This window comes from Squalius cephalus (assembly GCF_949319135.1).
Source record: "Squalius cephalus genome assembly, chromosome: 24".
Lineage (NCBI taxonomy): Eukaryota > Metazoa > Chordata > Actinopteri > Cypriniformes > Leuciscidae > Squalius > Squalius cephalus.
The window spans coordinates 24,420,184-24,444,039 of NC_137145.1; the positions used below are offsets into that span (position 1 = coordinate 24,420,184).

General features: G+C 36.0%; 1 protein-coding gene across 2 annotated transcripts in view; it reads left to right on the plus strand.

Moving 5' to 3' along the window:
- galt (galactose-1-phosphate uridylyltransferase) overlaps positions 1-23,856 on the plus strand; it is a 123,558-nt gene that overhangs the window by 11,602 nt on the left and 88,100 nt on the right. For both annotated transcript variants that reach the window (XM_079862000.1, XM_079862001.1), the window contains exons 5-6: positions 1,224-1,353; positions 6,812-6,868. In XM_079862000.1, the coding sequence (XP_079718126.1) occupies positions 1,224-1,353; positions 6,812-6,868 (187 nt within the window). The remainder of the gene's footprint in view (positions 1-1,223; positions 1,354-6,811; positions 6,869-23,856) is intronic.

The following is a 23,856-nucleotide window of genomic DNA, read 5'->3' on the forward strand; positions in this document are numbered from 1 at the left end:
CCGGGGCATGGGAAACATATTTCTTACATTACAGTACTACTAAGAGCAAGTAGTCAAGATCTATGATTAGTGACTCCAGTTATGAGCTTGAGACACGGACAACTTTACGTGTGACATGAACAAGACTTTATTAAATAGACTAAACACTTAAACTACTCTAACATACACATACATACATGCATACAGTTTACCAAGGAAAAGAGAGCTGAAGCAGAATACAGGAAAGCATGAAGTTAAAGCATTGTTTGAAATTCAGCAGATCAACAGCCTTGAGCAAACCATCAGTTTGTTCTAACACGCCCTTCTTTAAAATGGGTAGGGATACTTAATGTATCAAATAATGAGACTAAGTTTGATACTTGCATGTGGCAGTCAGAGGATCTTTGGTGAAAGGAAAGACAAGGCCGCAGCCTGGCACAAGCTTAGGGGTCCTTAGAAACTTCTAGTTCAGCATCATCTTCACATTAGGGTTTCTCAGGAAGGACTAATAGAGTAAAAAAGTAAGAGAGCTGATCTTGTGATCAGTGATTTTTAAAGCGTGAAGATCTCACACCCTCTGGAGGGTTGTGAGCCAATAAGAAGTTGTTCCCTTTGGAGAGAAATTTTATGACCCATTGTGCTCCAGCAGGGCATTTGAATATGTAATTTCGATGACCGTTGGTTCTGTAATAAAATACATAGTATCAAAGAAATAATAGTATCAAAAGATAATAGTATTAAAAGACACAAAACAAGACAGTAAATCATTCACAAAATGTTCTGGGATGCATGTTAATTTATAGATCAGTTCGTCGATGAGTGAATGCAGGAAAGTGTTTCAATGTCTGTAGGTCTTTCCTATGGCCTAGGTCCTGACCACATGACCACATTTTTCACAGCAATAAAGACATCTTATCTGATCATCGCCCCGGCGACTGAAACCTTTCCTGCTCTCTTGTCTCTTTTGGAGGGATGTTTCATTCCTAAGAGTGGGCTTTGAATATTATTTGTTAAATAAATAAATAGTTATGTGTCTGATTGTCTCAGTCATTACGATAGATAGATAGATAGATAGATAGATAGATAGATAGATAGATAGATAGATAGATAGATAGATATATAGTCAGATAGATAGATAGATAGATGTTCAGACAGACATACTGACAGAGAGATAGATAGAGTAATATTATAATGTTTTTAGGGGAAGTTTAACCAAATGTGTTGTTTTCCTGTTTGTTTGTCAGTAAGGTCATGTGTTTCCACCCCTGGTCTGACATCACCCTCCCGCTCATGAAGCCTGCCGAGATCCGCAGAGTGATTGACAGGTGGGCGGATCTGATCGTAGAGCTGGGTGATGCACACACATGGGTGCAGGTTAGTACATCACGTCCTCTCACTTCTATTTCTGGTGCACCTGTTACTTTGCATTCACAAGCACAACACTGAAATTCAATTTGCAATAAAATGCAGCCGTAAGACACACAACTCATTTTTTAAAAAACGAGGGGGGAGGGGGGGAGGGGGGGAGGGGGGGGGGTGTAGCAACTTAATGAAACATTTGCACCATTTGTCGCCAGAAGAAACTTTCCCTGTAGAACTGCTGGAGTCACAGGGACGTGATTGCATAAGTGTGTGTGTGTGTGTTTAAAGGAGTCAGAGGCAGGGACGCCGCTCGATTGGGTTTTGTCCCAGTCTTCCTCATCAGTGCTAATTGGATCAATTGGGAGATGCTCTTCAGTCAGGGCGTCTCAGCGCTGATCAATGGCAGGCAGTGTGGAGCGCTCCTCTGGCCTCTCTGGACACATTAATGCTCCTGCAAGGGAATAATGGAGCTCTTCAAAGGCTTCCAGGGATATGAATGCAGCGAATTAAGATGTTTGTGCCAAAAGATAGTTAACTTATGAGCGTGAGAGAGTTCCTGAGCTTCAATTGCTTTTTGACAGACTATAGATTCAGTTTAACTAAGGAATTCTGCTTAATGGTACAGAACCCAACACACTTTATCATTTAATGTTTTTCTCCAAAGCCCACTTATAATCTTAGTTATGTTTCTTGCATTAAAAATAGCCATAATTTAGTTTTATATGACTGTTTTACAGCCTTTTTGCTTCTTCTCTTGATAAATGGTTGTGGTTGTGATTGGCTAACCTTCATATAAGGATTATGCCCTCTAATTTTTGTACAATATCATCTTACTAGTTGATTTTTTCAATAGTAACATGCATATTCCTTTATATCCACTGTCCCATGTTTACATGCACATGAATGAATAGATGTGAATGGAACACAAAATTGTGTGACAGCTGAGTTTTTGGATGGTCATTTCTTATTCCTATTCATAATTATTCAACATTCATGTGTCCCGTATTGGGGAAAAACAATAGCATTTTAGGCATTCTATACTAACTATAAGTAACTTTGCAACTACATGTCATTGTCAACTACCTCTCATTAGAGTATTAGTAGACTGTCTGCTTAATATCTGCTAAAACTTCATTTTGATGCTCCTCAACAAACATTATACTGACTGTAAGTAACAGTAATCAACTAATTCTACTAACCAGAACCCTACCAGTCTACTAATACTCTAAGAGTCAGTTGACATGTAGTTGCAACTTTACTTGTAGTTAGTAGAATGTCTAAAGTGGACCATCAAAATAATGTGTAACCAAAATTAACTCTATATTGTATCAACCAAATGTTTTGATGAACCACAACAACTGTCACCGAGATCAACGGCAGGTGTAAAACAACTACTAGTCCTGCAGTTTTCCCACAAACAGATAAATAATGAGGGAAGGACACTCATGTACTAACACACAACACAGTCAATACCAATTAATACTAGAAGAGTGTATTCTCTGGGAGTGCAGAAATACAATAAACATTACAGTTACGACAGTGTACAAATACCTCTCCCAATGCACTATGATGCTGTGGTATGTAACAGCTTCAAACTAGCAAGGAGAGCAGTGCCATCAGTAAAAATGATCTTCATAAACACAAGTACAGGGTGTACTTAAAGTACAGCCGTAAGTTTGCAGGTTCGAACCTCTCAAGGGGCAATCACTGAGATTTCAGCACTGAACAAAACACTTAATGCATTGATAAAATGACTTGCGTTCTTGTGGTGCTCGCTGTACTCTCTCAGAAAAATAACTCAAAAATGTGCCTTTAGGAAAACAGCGTGTTCTTTTGGGCTGTACCCTCGAAAGGACATCTTTGTACCTGATTTATCCCTAAAAGGTTTGTAGTAGTACCTTAAGGGAACATTTTACTACTAAGGTTATGCACCTTGTAGGGGGAGATAAAGTATAAAGTTTACCTTTACCTGCTCCAGTGACATGTTGTTTTACCCCTAAAGGTGCAATTCTGTAATTCAGGTCCACAAGACCATTGAGCAGGGCTGTCCTGTCTTGCTCCTGAAGACCACTTTCCAGCAGAGTTTAGCCCCAACCCCAATTAAACACTCCTGAACCAGCTAATCAGGGTATTCAGGATCACTAGAAACAGAGATGGTCTTATTATTGGGTGTTACGAGGGTCCGTGGCTCTACCATTGGGCTACCATATGTAACAGCTAACTTGGATCACGTGTGCCTTGATAACCAATCACATTATAGCCTTGACGTCATTGAAGTTCGTTCAGAGTTGTGCGACAGTCAGTCACTGTTTGCGGATACTATAGAATGAATGAGAAATGCTGTAAACTGAACCATAACTGTCGCACAAATTATTATTTTTTTTTTTTCGTAAAAACTAAAAATCGATCAATCCAAAACAAATGATTAAAACAAACATGTCGAAGATTAGCCGATGGGCTGTCGATTCAGTAAATGATAAGCTATTTCCTCACAAAAGCGGTTTATTCAGCATAGTGAAGCTCCTCCATTGACATCTTTAAAATAAAAACGGCCTCTTGTCACCTTCCCTACACACCGCAGCATTAGCAGGTGTTGTGCTTTTTTTAAGGTTGCAGGCTTGCCTTCAAGTGGCTTTGCTAGAAGCTTCCAGGCGCAGTGTGTTGGAGAAAAACTCTGCAGGAAAATTGCTCTCCAGGATCAGGATTGGATACCCTGCCATAGGATGTCCAATTTTTCATTTTATGGTTCATAAGGGTGCTAAAGTTGAACCCTTGTGTGGTCATGGCAAAAGGAAGCACCCTCAGTGCTTTTTCTGAGCTTGCATTGCTATGGACTTACAGCATTACGGCACAGTGCCGACCTCAGGAACTCGAGGAATCAGGGATCAGAGCTATCTCTTTCATGTCAATTTGAGTTATTGTCCTAACCAATTGGGATTGTGACAAGCATTTTGCACTGAGTAGACCTGTGCACTGTAAAGTCTCATTGGCCCAAATCATTATTCTACACAGCTGCATATTAGGGTGCTTCCTCATTTGGTTCGATTGCTTGGTCCGAAGCAGAGATTGAATGCTTGTCATTGGAAAACTGTTGTGTTGCACGAAGCGAGGACAGAATGTACTGTAATGCGCTGATCTCTGTTGATGTTTAAGAATGTCGTAAGTCAACTTTATCAAAAACATTTGTTATTTTCATGATATCTTAGTATTCATATCGTCTTCATTACCAATAATGAAAACTCCCCAAAAAAACTTTGTCAATGAACATTTTCTTTAGTAATTTTGTTGACAAGAATAATAATGAAATAAAGATGCACATGCAACAAACTAATGGACTCTCATGGCAATTCGTAACTATTTTATGGTTTGGCAGTTCGGGGGCTAATGATCTCATTTGTACTATTTCATGCGATCTGCTTACGGCCCACTCACGGTTAGGTTTAGGGGTGGGGTTAAGGTGGACCTTCATGCATACTTTTTTGTTAAAGTGAAAGAGAAATCAAATTTGCCTTGAAGAGGTCTTTGTAACATTAAAACATCCAGCAAGTTTCATAGCTTAAAACGTCCTCCTCGGTATAAACAAAGCATTTATTTAATCAAGCTCCAAAAATGGCTTGTTTGTATATTGTGGGATTTGTGACATCACACGGGCAAACACATTTGCACATATGCTCTAGACTGCCTCTAGAGAAAGACATCGACTGATAGTTTTACATCATCGCATCATAGGCAAACCCACTATCATTCAGACGCTTAACGGCTCACACATGCCTACCCTGGATGTGAGCGTTGCATCAAAAGCCAATAGAACCCATTATAAACACCGATGCTGTCTACACTGGATACTGTATACAGATATGATTTCAGTTTCTGGTGTACTCCACGTGAGTGTCAACAACAGGACAAATGGAAGTGTGAAGGATCGTTTGCTTTGACGTGTCCAGTTTAAGTAGCTCATTTGCTCATTTCTGTAGAGACTTTAACAGGATACTAGCATCAGGAGCAAATGGATGGATAATCTTTAATGGTGTCATGGATCGCGTCTGAGATTTATGTGTTCGTTTGGAGCATTTGACCGCAGGTTGTTTTGTATAGGAGGTGCAGTGTAATGGAGAGTTTACAAAGAAACTTTGGTTGACCGATGAAGCAGTCAGCTGTATTGTGTCTGACAGCAGCTACATCACAAACCCGCAAATAAACAATTTCATAAGGCTTTGTCTGTAAATGACATAAATGAATATGGATACAATTTTCAAAACACTTGTGCTTCAGCCTCTTCTCAAGGCTGCAGAAGCATGGGTTTTGTGTTTAGTTATACACTTCATTCCTCTCGGCGTTCTTCTTAATTATTTAAATTCACATAATTGATTAAAGTCCCCCTGTGGTGAGAATTAAGTTTTTAATGTTGTTTATATGTCCATGTGGTGTTTTTAATGTGCTTTAAGACAAATCATGTGTAGATTCATCAGTCAACACCATTGCTGAGTATTTTCTCCTTAAAACTGCAGTGAACCAAAGACAGTCTCAAAAACACGCTTTGAAATCGCTGGTGTTTCTGACATCACAAACTACCTTGTAACCAATCAGATCAACGTGTGATCGTCAACGAGTGGAACTCTGAGCTGTTGTGAGTGAGTGAGTGGAGGCGGGGCTAATTTGCATATTCATAGAACCACGTATACTTAATGAGGCAAGGGTGTAGAGTTACATTGAAGCTATTTTAAGGCATAACACATTTTTGTTTTCAAGGTTAAACTTTTAAATATGTTATTTTGGTGATCAAAGATGAGTTTTAAGGGATACAATTATTTATTATATATATATATATATATATATATATATATATTTATTTATTTATTTTTTATTTTATTTTTTTTTGGTGCACAAAACTTTATTAACATTATAAGTGTGCCTCAAGGAACATATTAAAGTAATAATAATAAATTAAAAAAATCCAGGTTGAAACGAATAATTATCATTAATTTAGGGTACAGCAAAGTTCAATCCAATCGGAGAAGCATCTACTGGGATGTTGCTACATTTTTCCCACTGGAGACTATCGTTTCACGACTCCTCCGGATAACACCGGTGGTTATCTCCTCTCTGTTAAACACATCAGAGTATGTGTTTTGCCTCGTCTTTGCAATTTACAGACCCTGAAGAGCGGTGACTTTACCCGAGTCAATATTTATCAAGCGGAGTAGTCAAGGACAGATCCTGCCCAAATCCTTTTATATCACCCTTGAGGGAGGTGCCAGGAAGTCTTAACTCCCTTCGACAGGATGTCTCCTTTCAAACAGCAACATGTGCTCTGATCTTTTCATGTCTTAATAAGAGAGCATGTTTTGTCTGCACCTGTCTGTCTGCAGCATGTTTTAGGTTGTTTCTGTATGCTTGTATAACGTTTGCTGTGGTTTGTTATGTCTGGGTTCTTTGACAGGACGTAATGTCTCTTTCTCTTGTGTTTTAGATCTTTGAGAATAAAGGAGCCACGATGGGCTGTTCAAACCCCCATCCTCACTGTCAGGTACACCGTAACCTTGTTACTTCATTCATGTCCTCTTTTTCTGCCTCATTCTGACCCTCCTCCCAATTAGCGTTTGCCCCTGTCGACTCTCTGAGGCAGAAAGCACGAGAGGGCCTTTCTGCAGATTAAGACGAATCCGCTGCAGTCCTCGACCATCTGGAATGCTCTTTTAGGCTGGAATAGGTCTTTAAAGGGATAGTTTACTTTAAAATAAAAGTTAGCCCATGATTTACTCACCCTCAAGCCATCCTAGGTGTATATGACATTCTGCTTTCAGACGAACACAATATGAGTTATATTAAAAAATGTCCTGGCTCTTCCAAGCTTTATAATGGCAGTGAATGGCCGTTTCTGTTTTGAAGTCCATAAAACTGCATCTATCCATGATAAAAGTGCATCTATCCATCATAAAAGTGCATCTATCCATGATAAAAGTGCATCTATCCATCATAAAAGTGCATCTATCCATGATTAAAGTGCATCTATCATCATAAAAGTGCATCTCTCCATGATTAAAGTGCATCTATCCATCATAAAAGTGCATCTATCCATCATAAAAGTGCATCTATCCATCATACAAGCGCATCTATCCATCATTATCCATCATAAAAGTGCATCTGTCCATCATAAAAGTGCATCTGTCCATCATAAAAGTGCATCTGTCCATCATAAAAGTGCATCTATCCATCATAGAAGTGCATCTATCCATCATTATCCATCATAAAAGTGCATCTATCCATCATAAAAGTGCATCTATCCATCATAAAAGCGCATCTATCCATCATTATCCATCATAAAAGTGCATCTGTCCATCATAAAAGTGCATCTGTCCATCATAAAAGTGCATCTGTCCATCATAAAAGTGCATCTGTCCATCATAAAAGTGCATCTGTCCATCATAAAAGTGCATCTATCCATCATAAAAGTGCATCTATCCATCATAGAAGTGCATCTATCCATCATTATCCATCATAAAAGTGCATCTATCCATCATAAAAGTGCATCTATCCATCATAAAAGTGCATCTATCCATCATTATCCATCATAAAAGTGCTCCACACGGCTCCGGGTGGTTAATAAAGGCCTTCTGAAGCATTCGTGTAAGACAAATATCCAAATTTAAAACTTTATAAAGTAAAATAACTAGCTTATGGCCAAACGAACATAAGGATTCCACTTAGACTAAAGCGCAACTTATGTGATGACTGCGACATTCTGCTGATATTTACGCTACGCCATAACGCACTACGCTAGTTCTGACATTGCGCTTTATACACAAGTAGACTGCGTTTGGCTGGAAGCTAGAATTTTACTTTATAAAGTTTTAAATATGAATATTTTTCTTACAAAAATGCATCGCTTCACGACCTGTGTGGAGCACTTTTATCATGGATAGATGCACTTTTATCATGGATAGATGCACTTTTATGATGGATAGATGCACTTTTATGATGGATAGATGCACTTTTATGATGGATAGATGCGCTTTTATGATGGATAGATGCACTTTTATGATGTATAGATGCACTTTTATCATGGATAGATGCACTTTTATCATGGATAGATGCACTTTTATGATGGATAGATGCCCTTTTATGATGGATAGATGCACTTATATTGTATAGATGCACTTTTATGATGGATAGATGCCCTTTTATCATGGACAGATGCACTTTTATCATGGATAGATGCACTTTTATATTGGATAGATGCACTTTTATATTGGATAGATGCACTTTTATGATGGATAGATGCCCTTTTATCATGGACAGATGCACTTTTATCATGGACAGATGCACTTTTATCATGGATAGATGCACTTTTATGATGGACAGATGCACTTTTATGATGGATAGATGCACTTTTATGATGGATAGATGCACTTTTATGATGGATAGATGCACTTTTATCATGGATAGATGCACTTTTATGATGGATAGATGCTCTTTTATCATGGACAGATGCACTTTTATCATGGATAGATGCACTTTTATGATGGATAGATGCACTTTTATATTGGATAGATGCACTTTTATGATGGATATATGCCCTTTTATCATGGACAGATGCACTTTTATCATGGATAGATGCGCTTTTATCATGGACAGATGCACTTTTATCATGGACAGATGCACTTTTATCATGGACAGATGCACTTTTATCATGGATAGATGCACTTTTATCATGGATAGACTTCAAAACAGAAACAGCCAAAAAAAAAAAACACACTTAACAGGATCGATTGATGTATAACACAAGCATGTCAAAATCAAAATCAAAATAGTATTTTGACTCTCTCTTGCACTGATAAGGAAAAAAGCGAGCAGATCACGCCGTCGTGATTGCCGACCTCAGGGGGTTAACTGCCATTATAAAGCTTGGAAGAGCCAGGACATTTTTTAATCTAACTCAGATTGTGTTCGTCTGAAAGAAGAATGTCATATACACCTAGGATGACTTGAGGGTGAGTAAATCATGGGCTGATTTTCATTTTTGGTTGAACTATCCCTTTAACTGTCACCTCAGCAGAGAGACTGCTGACGAGACGGGCTAATGCAAGCTTGAGCTTGAAAAGCCTGTAGACTCCAATTAGGGAACTAGAGATGTTCCAGGAAAAGACGTCACTGAATCCGTCTTCCCACTAGAAAATGACTCTCGCCTCTCGGTCTCAGAGTCAAGCGGGATGGCAGCGGGGCGGAAAACCTCTCTGCTTTTATCAGTTTCATAGCGTGTGCATTTTATTGACATCTTCATGTTTCTGCTCTGACTTTGGAGCTGCAAGGAACTTGTGTTTCCTCTCGTTTCCCTTTTCCAGGCTGTCTGTCTCCCCCTTGTTTCTTCTAAGCACAGGAAGCCTGTCACTGTCGTGAACTCGCTGGGTTTGCCACACACTGAGCTCCCTATCTTACTCGGTTCATTAAGTGCTGATGTACGGCCCTGGTTTCCACTAGGGGGCAGTAGAGGATTTTGAGATGGTTTGACATAAAGCTCCTTTTAAAGACGCTGCCTCAAACCACTCATGTTTTCCCTATAATTCTCTCTTTTTAATAAACCACACCCGAGGAATGTAGGTTTAATAGTCATACCATAGATTTATAGTTTACCACCTTTCATTTTTCTCTTAGCCTCATCAAATCTGATCTCTGCTGCCGATGTACTGAACTAACTTGTTAGGTTGTGATTGATATAGTTTAGTTGGCTTGGGCAAAGTAAACCTAATCAGAAGTTGCGAGAAATGTTTTTCTCTTTTATTATTAGTAATGCAGAAACTATAATAAATGCAAATGTAAATGCCCCCGACTGACACCATCGGTTAAGCCTAACAAGTGTTTCCAACTTGTGTTATCATTAACAGAAACTGAATAAAATTGTAACTGAAATAAAAATAAAATGCATGATAAATACTAAAAGTATTTTCATCACAACTAAATTACATAAAAATGGACATTAAGTGATTTTACTTTTTTTTACTTTACTTTTAGTTTTTGATACATATTATGAAACTTAAAACCTTAACAATCCACCTGCAATAAGCATTTCAATTTTCTAGATAGCAACAGTGTTGTTTAGTATTATTTATGTACTATTATATTCATGCTATTTTGAATTAGCTTTTATTTAAATTTAAATTTTAGTTATGTTTTTTTTATATGCTTTTGTCATTTTTAAGTATTTCTGTGCAGCTTTAATTTATTTAATTTCAGTTGTATTTTTTTTTATTAATTTTGCTACTTCAACTAAAATGAAAATAAGAAATGAAATAAAATACGTTAAGGTTTTAAGTTTTTCGTCTAATATTTATGTTTTATTTCAGTTAAGGACACTGCACTGAATTATTTATTTTTGGCTTGCTTACTTTTTTAAGTACAATCAGCTTCGATATTCAAACCATTTCAACTTAAATCACATTAATTTGACTTTAAAAATGAGTTGAATCTTGTTTAACTTAAAAAAAGTAAAAAATTGCTTAACTTATTTTGTTGAGTTAAAGACATGTTGTCATAACTTATTGATCATATAATTTTTTACATTGTAGTTTTTTAATAGTATTAATTAACAATAATAACAGTGAATAGCAATAGTTATACGACTGTGTTGAGAACACTTAACTTTGACAGCCTTAAAATACTAACACTATAATGATACTAAAATTAGCTAAAATAAACTTAAAACTAGAAAACACTGAAAATAATAGGCTACTTAAAAAAAGAAAAAGAATATATATATATATATATATATATATATATATATACAGTGCAATGCATAAGTTAATACACCCATGCTAAAGTTGACTAAAAAGTTATAATTGAACTTAATGCCTTAATTTAAAAAATTAGGAAAAATCCAACCTTTTAGGACACCAATTTTCTTTGTGAATGAATAATGTATCGTAAATAAATAAATGTTCTTCCTTAAAATACATGGTGCATAAGTGTGTACACCCCTATGTTAAATTCCCATAGAGGCAGGCAGATTTTTATTTTTAAGTATTTTTTTTTATTAATTTTTAGGATACTATGCATCCTGATAAAGTTCCATTGGCCTTTGGAATTAAAATAGCCCCACATCATCACATAGCCTTCACCATACCTAGAGATTGGCATGGTTTTATTTCAGTTAGCCTAATAGCTAGTTTGATTTGCATTGAGAGATGATCTTATGGAAAGTACTCCATGCCAATCTCTAGGTATGGTGAAGGCTATGTGATGATGTGGGGCTATTTTAATTCCAAAGGCCAAGGGAACTTTATCAGGATGCATAGTATCCTAAAAATTAATAAAAAAAAATACTTAAAAATAAAAATCTGCCTGCCTCTATGGGAATTTAACATAGGGGTGTACTCACTTATGCACCATGTATTTTAAGGAAGAACATTAATTTATTTACGATACATTATTCATTCACAAAGAAAATTGGTGTCCTTAAAGGTGGGATTTTTCCTAATTTTTTAAATTAAGGCATTAAGTTCAATTTCCAAAATATGATTTTTTTATTCCTCTTTTTAGTCAACTTTAGCATGGGTGTCTAAACTTATGCATAGCACTGTATATAGATAGATAGATAGATAGATAGATAGATAGATAGATAGATAGATAGATAGATAGATAGATAATGAACAAAATGTAAATAAATCTAAATTAAAAATCTAAAAGTCAAAATTGTACTTGTCTCTGCATATTATTCTGGGACTGGACAAAATATTTGTATATTTTTTCCTAAACGTTAATAGACCCAGCACATTAGACTAGTTTCCTAGGCAACAGCTCATCCATGCATCACAGTGTCAGTATGACAACACATCCACCCCTCGTCCCAGTATGTGCTGGACGTGACATCAATCACCGACCTCGAACATAAATCACCCTCCCAGCGCACACGGGCCCAGATAACATCAGCCAGAAGCTGCTCTTAAGTTTCTCATATGTTTTATCAATGGACACAGCTAAATATGAGTAAATAAATCCCCCTCCCAGTACGTGTGTGGCCCTCCGCGGAGAGACCGGAGCTCTGTGGGGCTTAGGTCTGTGTCAGCCGGCAGGAGCTGAGCTTTACCCAGCATGCCCTGGGAGAGATGGATAAGCCGCATGTATCCGGCTGCCCACCTTCTCCGGGATGAGAGTATTTGCGGAGAGGGAGCGAGCGAGAGCTGTGTGATCTGTGTCTTTTTCTCTCTGTCTGTCCCACGCTTTCTCATATCATCCGTAACCACCCACCCCTGAGCAAACACTAAACATCAGCTCAGAAAACAGAGACTCGTCGTTCTCTCGGAACGATTATCCTGATGCTGTTTTGTGATATTCAAAACACTTTATCGCAGGGTCTTTTCACACTTTTTGTCTCATTTTAGGGAACGTGTAAATTTTAGCTTATGTGTGAATGGTTAAATGAAATTGGACCCTTTAAAGCAAACTAAACCGAGACTCTTGTGAGATATATTAAAAATAATAACAATAAGAATAATTATAATTAATATAGTGTTTAGGAGTTCCACAAAAACAACAACATTGTGCTAGTAAGTTTCAGGAGTCGTTTTAACCAGTCAAAGTTCATTGATTATTATGTTTATCTGAGTGCAATATAATTATCATCATCATTATAATTATTATTTAATAATATTCAAGTGGATCTGGTCCACAAACACGTCCACAAAAGATAAATAAATAAATATTGAATGGAAAATGGACTTGCTACAGCTACAGCTAATGGACCTAAAAAGAAAAAGAAAAAAATCTGAAGCATCTTTTAAGGTCAGGGACAGTTTAAATGAACTTTTTGGTCCACTTAAAGCTTTCTGTTTGGTTTGTGATTGCACTCTTAACCCTGTAAAGCAAATTGATTCGTCACGGCGTGACCTTTTAGCTTTTAGCTTTTGTGTCCTCAAAGTGTAGTGTGAGCGCGGCATTAGTCATATATCACTCATATATTACCACTACAAACCCCTTTAAACCAATTACAGCTTGGACGTTTAGCTTACGTGTAGTCACTCAAGTTCACTTATCATGTGTAATGTGATCACAAACCAGGTTCACTTAATTTTTTACATTTGCATAATTACAAATGTTTTGTCACCATATTACAGTACTGATGACTTATATTGACAGAGAATTAGATCGAATTATAATATACAATACATGCTTGACTAAGTATGCATTTATTTCATCCAAAATACAGCAAAAACAGTAATATTGTGAAATATTATTACAATTTAGAATAATCGTTTTCTATTTGAATATATTTTAAAATGTTATTTATTCTTGTGATCTAAGCTTTTCAGCATCATTACTCCAGTCTTCAGTGTCACATGATCCTTCAGAAATCATTCTAATATGATGATTTAATGCTAAAAAACAAAACAAAAAAAAAACATTTCTGATTATTATCAATGTTGAAAATCATTGGGCATTAAAATAAATAAATTTATATATGAATACATTTATTTGAAATAGAAATCCTTTGTAACATTATACATGTCTTTACTGTCATTTTTGATCAATTTAACGCATTCTTGCTGAATAAAAGTATAATTTTCTTTAAATTAATTAAAACAATCTGACTGACCCCAAACATAATGCTAGTGCTAGACACCCTTACAGTCTTTTTTATTTTATTTAACATTTTATTGTTTGAATTAGAATATATTTAATTATTTATTTACTGCGATCAGGAGAGGTCTCGGTTCAACATCTGTAAGCATCTCCTACGAGGCTATTGTCTCTGACAATTAGAAGATATTGAAATAAATCCTATAACTATAATAATTTTTTTTTAAAAACAATTATTTTATGACTTCTACAGGGCATCATTGTTAAATGATAACTACGAAGGCAATAGATGCATTTAAAACAGTCTTCTCAAGTAATTTGACGAACTTCTGGTTAAAGCCACGCCACTTACTGTTTTATCCAAATACAGATATGAATAATTCTGACAGACAGGATGTAGATTTAAGGGAAAACAGAAACATTTAACACATTTTTAACAATACTAATACACAATTTCCCCAAATTTGATGGCTGGTTGCTAACCAAATAGTGTTCTCATGGTTGATTGATTAAATTCACTGGTAGAAAAATCCACTGATGGTTTTTTTTACTCTGTTTGTGTGAGATGCATCTCAAGAAGAGGGATATTTTCACAGAGGATTTGAAATCCACTGCACAGTTCACACAGTTTATCCGACTCTGAGGAGCCACAGCAAACAACATGTCTCGATGGACAATTCTGGTAAAATTAGAATAAATGAAGATGAGCCAACTCCATTTCCTAAACCAACTCCAGTGACGGCATCTCTGGTTTATCCCTGCATAAACACATGTTGTGTATAATGTCGTCTTATCTATGAATTTACATACACAGCTGGACCGATAGCAGAGAAATGGCACGGAGAGAGAGATTGCCGGTCAGAAGTGAGGTGTGATTGATGTTCTCTTGGATCTCCGGCTGATGCTTTTCGAAACAGCAAGTCAATCTGCCGTTCTCCATGGGCTCCGACACAAGCAGGGAATAAATAGCGGAAGCGTACGTCAGGAAACGTCAATCATCTGCTAAGAAGAGACGTATACAAACTCCGGAGAATTGTAGCATCCCCAAATATCGCCTGCGGGTCAGGCCTGAAAATCATAGCACCACACTTCCTTTTAATGTCTCTGATGTTGTCACTGCTAGCATATTTACTGACTGTGAGACGTGTTTCTTTACGTTTTCTGCTTCACTGTTCTAGAGAGTGATGGACCGCTGTCTGGCGTTTTATTTCACTGAGGTTCATAAACACGGCCTCTAGGGCTCCGGGACGGGTGCGTGAAGACTGCGCGATTAGTCCATCCCTCGTTCCTGAGTCACCCTTTATCACTCCTGACATCCAAATCAGCAGCCAGAATACTGAGAAGATGCACGTATATCGGCACACACACCGCTGACCAATCGGACTGTGCTTGTTTAAAGTCATGCCATATTCGCATGCATATTACCTCTAAAACGAGAGAGAGAGAGAGAGAGAGAGAGAGACAGTACTGCGAGGAATGGACACTGACAGTAAACCTGGACAAAACCAGAGTCATGGTGAAGGCCAGGTCTCAGGGAAACATTTACCAGTTCACATATGGAGGAGAAGTCTTAGAACACAGGACTAGCTACACTTACCTGTGCATTGAGATCTCAGCATCAGGGGGCTTTAGTCTAGCTGTAAAGGCCTTGAATGAGAAGGCTCGAGGGTATTTTTATGCCATCAAATCAAAATAAAAGGTCTCGCGATCATTAAACCAGTTCTACTGTTTGGGATCGATATTTTATAGAAAGAACACTAGTGGAATTTGTTAAAAACATTCTAAGGGTAAATAAAGGTACTTCTAACAGAGCCTGTAGCAAAGACTGTAGAACGCTCATATTGTTCTGAATGGGGAAAGTGCAACACTCATTAAGGCGGAATAAGTCCCGCCTTCTAAATCAGAGCCAATCGGCGATTGGTAAAGTCATCGCATCACTGCAGCTGCCGCTAGAAGCTCCGGTTCCCATAGAAACAGTCAGAAGCGCTTCCACTGAGCATTAGCTTGATCCAGCCTGAAATATTTTGTTTTCTGTCATCATTCGAGCATTTAGAAACAATATTTATGAGATAGTTGTTGTCACATTTCATTGGTGATTTCAAATACGAAATTCAGTCGTAAGCTTGGCGAACAGTTTGGGATATTTTGATGTTTCCCCATTCAAAAAGATAGTAGCTGCACTTTCATGACTGAAATAGATGTCCGAGAGGGTTTCAAAGATGGCCGCCGAGTGAAATGACTTGCCTCAAAGGGCCTTTGCCTGTAGGGCTGAACTGGGCTTATACCCGTTAAGCTTGGTTTATACTCGCCGCGTCCACACGAGCGCGAAGGTGTGCGCAGCAAAAATGACATCATTGCGGTGTGGGCGGTCGTGCGCGAGACCCTATTTTGGCCCTGTCCCAAATGGCACACTTCATGCACTTACGGTCTTGTGGACTTACACTGGCTGCTGCGTACGTGTATCTGGTAAGACCATGAGACCGGAGGGTGTCCCATTTGTAATTTTAGGTAAGAAGGGTGCTCATGAGCGCCCCCTTTGCGGTCGATATGCGCCCTCGATGTGCACTGATGCGAGCTCCATTGCAGCCTTCTTCCTGACAGTCAAACTGGCATTATGTCACGAAAGTGCGGACTTGTAGGAAGACCGCGAGTGTTTAGGGTGCCATGGCCTTTGTGTGGCGGTGTGCACAATATTTTTTTGTAACTTTGCGCCCGGCTCCGCTTCCAAAGATGCATGCCTTCGAGCCGATTCTGGCCGAGAAGGTACGTCTGTACCATCTTACAGGCACCCAGTTTGCGCTTGATTATTGCTCATTTTAATTGCTTACAAAATGAGCCTGCAATAGCAGAAATAAGCCTTTTTAATGAAAATAAAGGTCCATGTTTAAAAAAAAATGTTTAATGAAATGAGAAAATATTGAAGAGATTGAATTGGACCTTTAAACCGAACTTGGCAAAATAACCACCAAATTGACAAATTACTTCATTCAAATAAATGATTAAAAGAAATACAAATTCTTTCAAAATATCGACTCAGTGACCATGACTTGGAAACAGAGAAAGGAAGACATATAAAATCCTGGATAGAACAAGAGAACAGAGACTACATGCAGACACTGATTTGAAGCAAATAGAGGATGGGTAACACTTTCTTCTTGTCTCATGTATGCCACTACAAGGGGGATTTCTTTCCACAATTTGCAGCTCTACTTTTTCATTCTTTACTCTAAATGACTCAGAGAAATCCCACTATATGCTCATGGCAGCCAAACTAGCTGCAAAAATAAATGTATATAGCCTTACACACCATACAACATGGTTTATCCATTGTATTCGTTTGCTATACTTTACATATTCTTTATTGTATATAATTGTAATTACTTATAATTAATATTAGGATAGATATATTATCTGCTGTTTTTTCTATTATCTAATCTAATGTTCCTCATCTTTTTATTTTATTGTTATTACTTTAGTGGTGTAATTCCATTCTGTCTTTAAATATACTTATTTAAAATGCTTTGGCAATACTATATTCCAAATGTCATGCCAATAAACAACTTGAACTTGAGAGAGAGAGAGCGAGAGAGATGGGCTTTATGATTTCACATGATGCAAAGGATTTTATTTCATTTTAGATATTTAATTGGAATTCTTGGGAAAATGGACTCGATTAAACGAGTGTTTTTCTCTTTCGCCCGTCTACTGGGACTTAATGTTTAATGCATAAGCGCACCGGCCTCATTTTCAATAGCTCTCTGCGCAAAGTGCTTACCTGTGTGAACCTTCCTAGCCTCAAAGGTTGCGTGGAGCTCGGAGGGAATAGTGCTGTCATTAAGTACACATAACTAAAGGCCTTCATGTGAACGGCGTGAAGGCAATTATGAAAATGATGATACCGAGAGGGCTTTTTAAAGTAGTCATCACCTCGGGCTGGAGAACCTGTTGACTTGCTGTACTCAAACACCCCCACTTCAGGTGTGCTCACACTGACAGGGTTTCACAACCCCAAAAAATGACCAGAAGGCTTTTATCTTCAGCGGGTCTTGTTCATGAAACATGAGAGGAATGGTATTCTGTAATAATTTGTAATGCAGAGTATGGCTTACGTTTAGTCACTCACTTTTAGGTTCACTTATAATGTGTAATGTGAACACAAACCAGGTTCACTTTATTTGGAATTGCATAATTCCAAATATTTTTTGTCATTACCATGAAGTACAGATGACATGCATGATCAACAGTTGATTAAATATACAGTGTATGCCGTTCAAATGTTTTTGGCCAGTAAGATGTTTTATGTCAGCAGTGAGTGACTTTTAGTCAAGTGACAAAGATGAGCACAATTGAACTTTATGCAAATGAGCAGAATGTCTACCAATCATAAAATACCTTCTATTAAACTGTTATTTGTTATTTTCTCAGCATAATCTTGTCATTGTTAACTAAAACTAGTAAAAAAAAATATATTTAAATAAATAAAAAAATATATAAAGATTGGAAGGAGAAACTAAGAATATTATAAATGTTGCCTTGGCAACTATAACTGAAATATATGGAAGCTTGTTTCTGCCATTGAATAAAAAATATAAAAGGTAGTTGCAACTTTTCTTTCAACTGCGAGATTATTTCTCAGGATTGCGAGTTTATATCTTGCAGTTCTGAGAAAAAAAACTCACTGTTGCAAGAAAAAAATCTGAATTGCGAGATAAAAAGACAAAATTACCGTTTTTATTTAGATTTTCAGTGGTGGAAACAAGCTTCCAAATAAATAAAAGTTCAAATAGAAGTAGTACAACTAAAACTAAAACTGAAAATAAAAAAGTAAAGCTGAAAATTAGCTTATAAAACTACAACAAAAAATAAATAAATAAATAAATACAAAAGCACATAATAACTAAATCTTAAACTATATCAAAATGAAAACTGAATATAAAAAATAAAAGCAAATTTGAACTTTTTTTTTTTTTTTCAAAATATTAATTAAAAATATAAATAAGTGTAGAAATAACATTATATAGCACTGTTTCTATCTAAGTTGTCATGTTTAATGCAGGTCAATTAAGGTTTTTGCAAAAAACAAAAACAATTCCATTTCCAAATGTTATTTGAATTTTAGTCATTTTGATGATAAATACATTAAAGAGAGTTCTTGCTAAATGTTTTTACACAGACTTTTTGTGGACTTTTAACAGTCTTTTTTGATACTTTTTAACCCTTAAATGCATGCATGTGTCTCCAATCATTATTACATTTTCGAGTCTTCAGTGACCCGAATCTATATCCAACACGGATGGATCTATATGTATACCGTAACAGTATAAAACTCTCCTGATATTTAAACAGCAATGACAAAATTAATAAAATAAAGCATATTTTGTTACCTTTCAGTTTGAGCATCATCACTGTCCTCATCAGAGCTCATTTACCAGCACATTCAGCATCTGGCCCATATTCACAATCTTAACCATATATTTCTGAAAGCTATAATTTTCAACTGACAGCTTCTTCACCATATCCACCATTAACTGAAAGTGACACTATAATATTGGACTGCGTTCAGTACTTGCTCTGCAGTAAATCACTGAATCACTTCAAGTTTTGCTGATGACACGTCCTATTCTTTTGTTTTCTGCCTGCGGTGACTATGAGTGAAACTATTACATCGGGTCGCTATTCCCTTAAATGAAGACTCATATTCATAAGGCTAGTTTGGAATTAGATTACTTTGTTGTATAATTATGATACACTAAAAAAGATCTGTATCATAGAATCTGTCTACACACTATAAATGTTTTGCGCTTTAGATTCAGTAGCACCAGCGCTGATTTGCATAAGCATATTTTTACGAACAATTTACACAGACATTTGCTCTGCTTATGTTTCATAAATGAGGCTTGATGTTACACAGTTTTGCACTAAGCAAATCTTAATTGCCTAATTATTGGTGAACAGCAGGTGTGCTTCTGCTCCACAGTTTCCCACAATATCAGGGAAACACGACTTGGAAAAACATCTTTGAAAGCCGTCCAACAGTGATTCATATTCTGTAAACACTGACTCCTTCAGTCTTCTTTAAGCCTCCTCTATTCATCTGCTTTTAATGCAGACACTGGCCACTTCTTAGCGCCCCTGCAGAAATCACCCTAACTGTGATGAGGTGATCAGAGATGTGACCCACGAGTAATGATTCATTTTCTTTTCAAAATCCATCATTTTCAGAAATCCAAGCAAGCTCAGACATTCTGGCCCACTGTCTCGAAAAGCAGAATAAACACGGACAAACAAAGTGCTGCTCGGTTCCAGATGTGTGTTGGAAACGGGTCTCGTTGCCGAGGCCTTTAAAAAGAACAACCTTGATTTTTTTCTCAACTGTTCTTTAATTTTTACTGTGTTATTAAAGTGAACTGCAGGGGGAAAACACATCATCTACATCCCTAAATAAAGCAGCGATGTTGGGTGTTGGTGATCCAAGTCATTTTCAATGTTTCTTCTGATGATTTCAACACTCTTGGCACCAAGTGTTTGTTTTAACTCTATAGCATGTTTTGAGACTTCATAGTATAACTGATTTCTCTGGTCATTATTTGATGTTACTGAAATTAAAAATCTAGATGAAATTAAGTATTGACCCTATTTACTTTCTTAGTGCACATTACTGCTCTTAGTGACTCATTGGATACATGTTATTCTAAATAGTAAAATAAGATTATTAAATATAATTATATATTATTCATTTTAAGGATTTTTTTTTCTCTTGCCCACTTTTTGTGATACATGTTTTATCTTATTGATTATTTCACTCTGAGATATGACACATTTCTAAAATATTTACTGACAGCGTTTTATGACCTTAACATGACCTTAAAGAGAAATCACAAGGATGTATTTGTTGCTGGTTGGGCTGCATGATTTATCGAAATAAAAACAAAATTGCAAAGTGCTTATCAGCTAAAGAAGCTTTAAGGGCTTCCTGACATTTTCTGTCAAAAGAAAAGTTTGATGGTTTAACGTTTAAAAAAAATGAAGAAACAAAGACAACTATAAATATTAGTATTGTTATTTTATAGTTGTAATGTAAAAAAATATAATTATTTCTTAAATGCTAGATATTACAATAGTGATATTTCTTATTTTCTTTTTTCTTATTTATTATTTACTAATCATAATAGACAATTTTAATTTTATAGTTATAATGTAAAATACTAAAATAATTATTACTATATTTTTTTATTATTATTATTATTTCTACATTTTCTTAAATACTCAATTTACATTGAAATATTACAAAAGGAATGTTTCTTATTTTGTTTTTATGTAGTAATTTGTATTTTCTTATTTAATAACAACAACAAATAAAAAAAAAACGTATTTTATATATTGTTATTTTATAGTTGTAATGTAAAACATTATTGTTGATGTTGTTGTTATTTCTTAACTCGATTCACAGTGAAATATTACAATAGTATTTTTTCTTATTTTGTTTTTCTTTCTTTTTTTTCTTAATAATATAATAATAATGAATAATGAAATGTAAAGTATTATTATTATTATTATTATTATTATTATAGGCATACTAATATACATTCACAAACGTTTGGACAAATTGTGCAGCCCTACAAAAGAAGCTCAACGAACATGGAATTTTTTTTTTTTTTTTTTTTTTGGTTGTAAATCTCAATCACAATTTGTATCCCCAAAATCACAAATTTCACAAATCGTGCAGCCTTACTTGTTGGGTTTGAATTTCTAACTTGTAAAATAAAAAGTCATCCATCAAAGAAAAGTTGTCAGTAGTTGTACGGCAGTTTTAATAGTGTTACAGAAGAACAGGGATGAGTTGTATTCAGCCATTCGTGTCTTTTGATGCGAGTCTTCAGTCAAAACCGCGTTTAAGCCGAGAGGTCAGAGCAGTCTCGCGTGTGCATTAAGAGCTGTGGAGCTTGACTTGAAGACCCCAATCAATGATTCGCCAGAAAACTGAGGTCAAACAATCTCCCAGAGGTGCATATTAGACAGGCAGGAAGAGCGTGCTTTAAAAAACACTGTGGAAATACTTCTATATTTGCAATCAGTAACCCAGGAGAACTCGGTTCCCGGTTCTCACAGAGAGCCTAATTTATCATTTAGCAAGAGAGCTCCTTTTCACAGTTGCGTTTTTAAATTATTTTTGGCAGCAGGCAAACAGAAATTTGTCTCTTGATTATAACAACTGCTCCCTCGTGGATTATGATGGATTATGGATACGTACACAAGAATTAGAATTAGCTTCTCTTTGATTGACTGTGAGCTTTAAGCTTGTCACATTAGTCAGCGATGACCGCGCACATCTCAAAATGTTCAAATTCATTCTGGCATTTGTAGGCCACAGATCATAACAGACTCATTTCCATGTAGCTCCATGAGTCACTGTGAAAAAAAAAAAAGTTCTTTCCGACTATTTCATCCTGTTTTGTTTACGATGTTGAGAAATCCTTGACAACAGTTGGTGAGTTTGCAGGGATGAAACGCTCATAGTGTTTTTGAACGTTAATAGACGCATCTATTGGAAAACTTTACCCATGGCTGTTGAAAATAGACTTTTTATTAGATCTCTAAATGTGAAGTGAATGCTGTTGGAAGCATTTCTAAAAGTTTAAGTATAACCACAGCAATCAGAGGTAATGAAGTTTTTATTGGGTCTAAGTTTGGTCTCAGATGAGAGAGCGCGTAACGCTGGGGTTGGCAGGTGTACTCGCAGCTGAAGGAAATGATGTTTCTAGTGGAGGTTTGGATTAAACATGCAGAGGCAGTACGAGACCGTGACCTTGACATTTCACAAGCTCAAGTGTCTTTTCTCTTTCTGTCTCTTTTAGAAGATAATTGCCATATTGCTGCAACGACTGAGCGTATTAAATCTGGGATGGATACTGCCAAAGAACTTGCAAAACCTTGATGCTGTTATACAGTATTTTTCATTACAATAAGGTTCAATTGGTATGATTATGAAAATAAGATTAAGAAATGACAACAAACAATAATTTAACAGCATTTATTAATGTTAATGTTAAATACAAATAAATTTTTTGGCAAATAAAGTTAAATTAAATATAAATAAATTATTGAGAATATAATTAATGTAGTTATATGTTCGAACATGAATTCATGATCAAACAATGAAATTGAAGTAGATTAATAAATGTTATAAAACATTTTGTTCATTGTTTGTTTCTGATACCTAATGAATGTTAATGAATTGAACTTCACTGTAAAGTGTAATTACCCACTATACTGTTCAGAGTTTGTAATAATTAAGATTGTTTTCATCATTTTAACGCGCCAGAAACTAAATTATTTTAAAAAGTAAAGTTTCTGAAAGCACTGAAGGAGATCCCATAATAATTTCAAATCGATTTACAGTAGTAACAATAAATTATGTTTTTTATATGATAAGATTAATATCATATTATTAAATATGATGGTTTAATTATAAATATGGCGATTATGTCAGGGTTCTGATGTGTTATCTGTATTTGTCTTCCAACAGTAGTCAGACTCTTTAATTGCAGTAACAACATTATGAAGCACTTTTTATTATCTGTCCCATATCTATTACAACTGTATTTATTTACCTTTTTTCTTCCTTTTTACTATGAGTTGTTTTTTCCCTGTCGTTTGTCTCCTTGGTTACTGATTGATTTGCTGCACCTGATGTTGTTTAGCTTGATTTGTTCACTCTGTTATTTAAGTTATTGTTCAGTTCTTGGTCCCATCTCGTCTTATGGTTTGTTTGTTCCATTCCCGTGTGTGTCTCTAATCAAAGAGTGATCTGAGTATTTTGTCATTTTTGCTCTCTATTATTAAACACCAGACTGCTGCACTTAAATCCTTTTATTTTGGTATCTTTGCCTCATCTATACGTGACAGAATATCTCTGAGGGGCTGTTTACACAACACTGTTTTTAA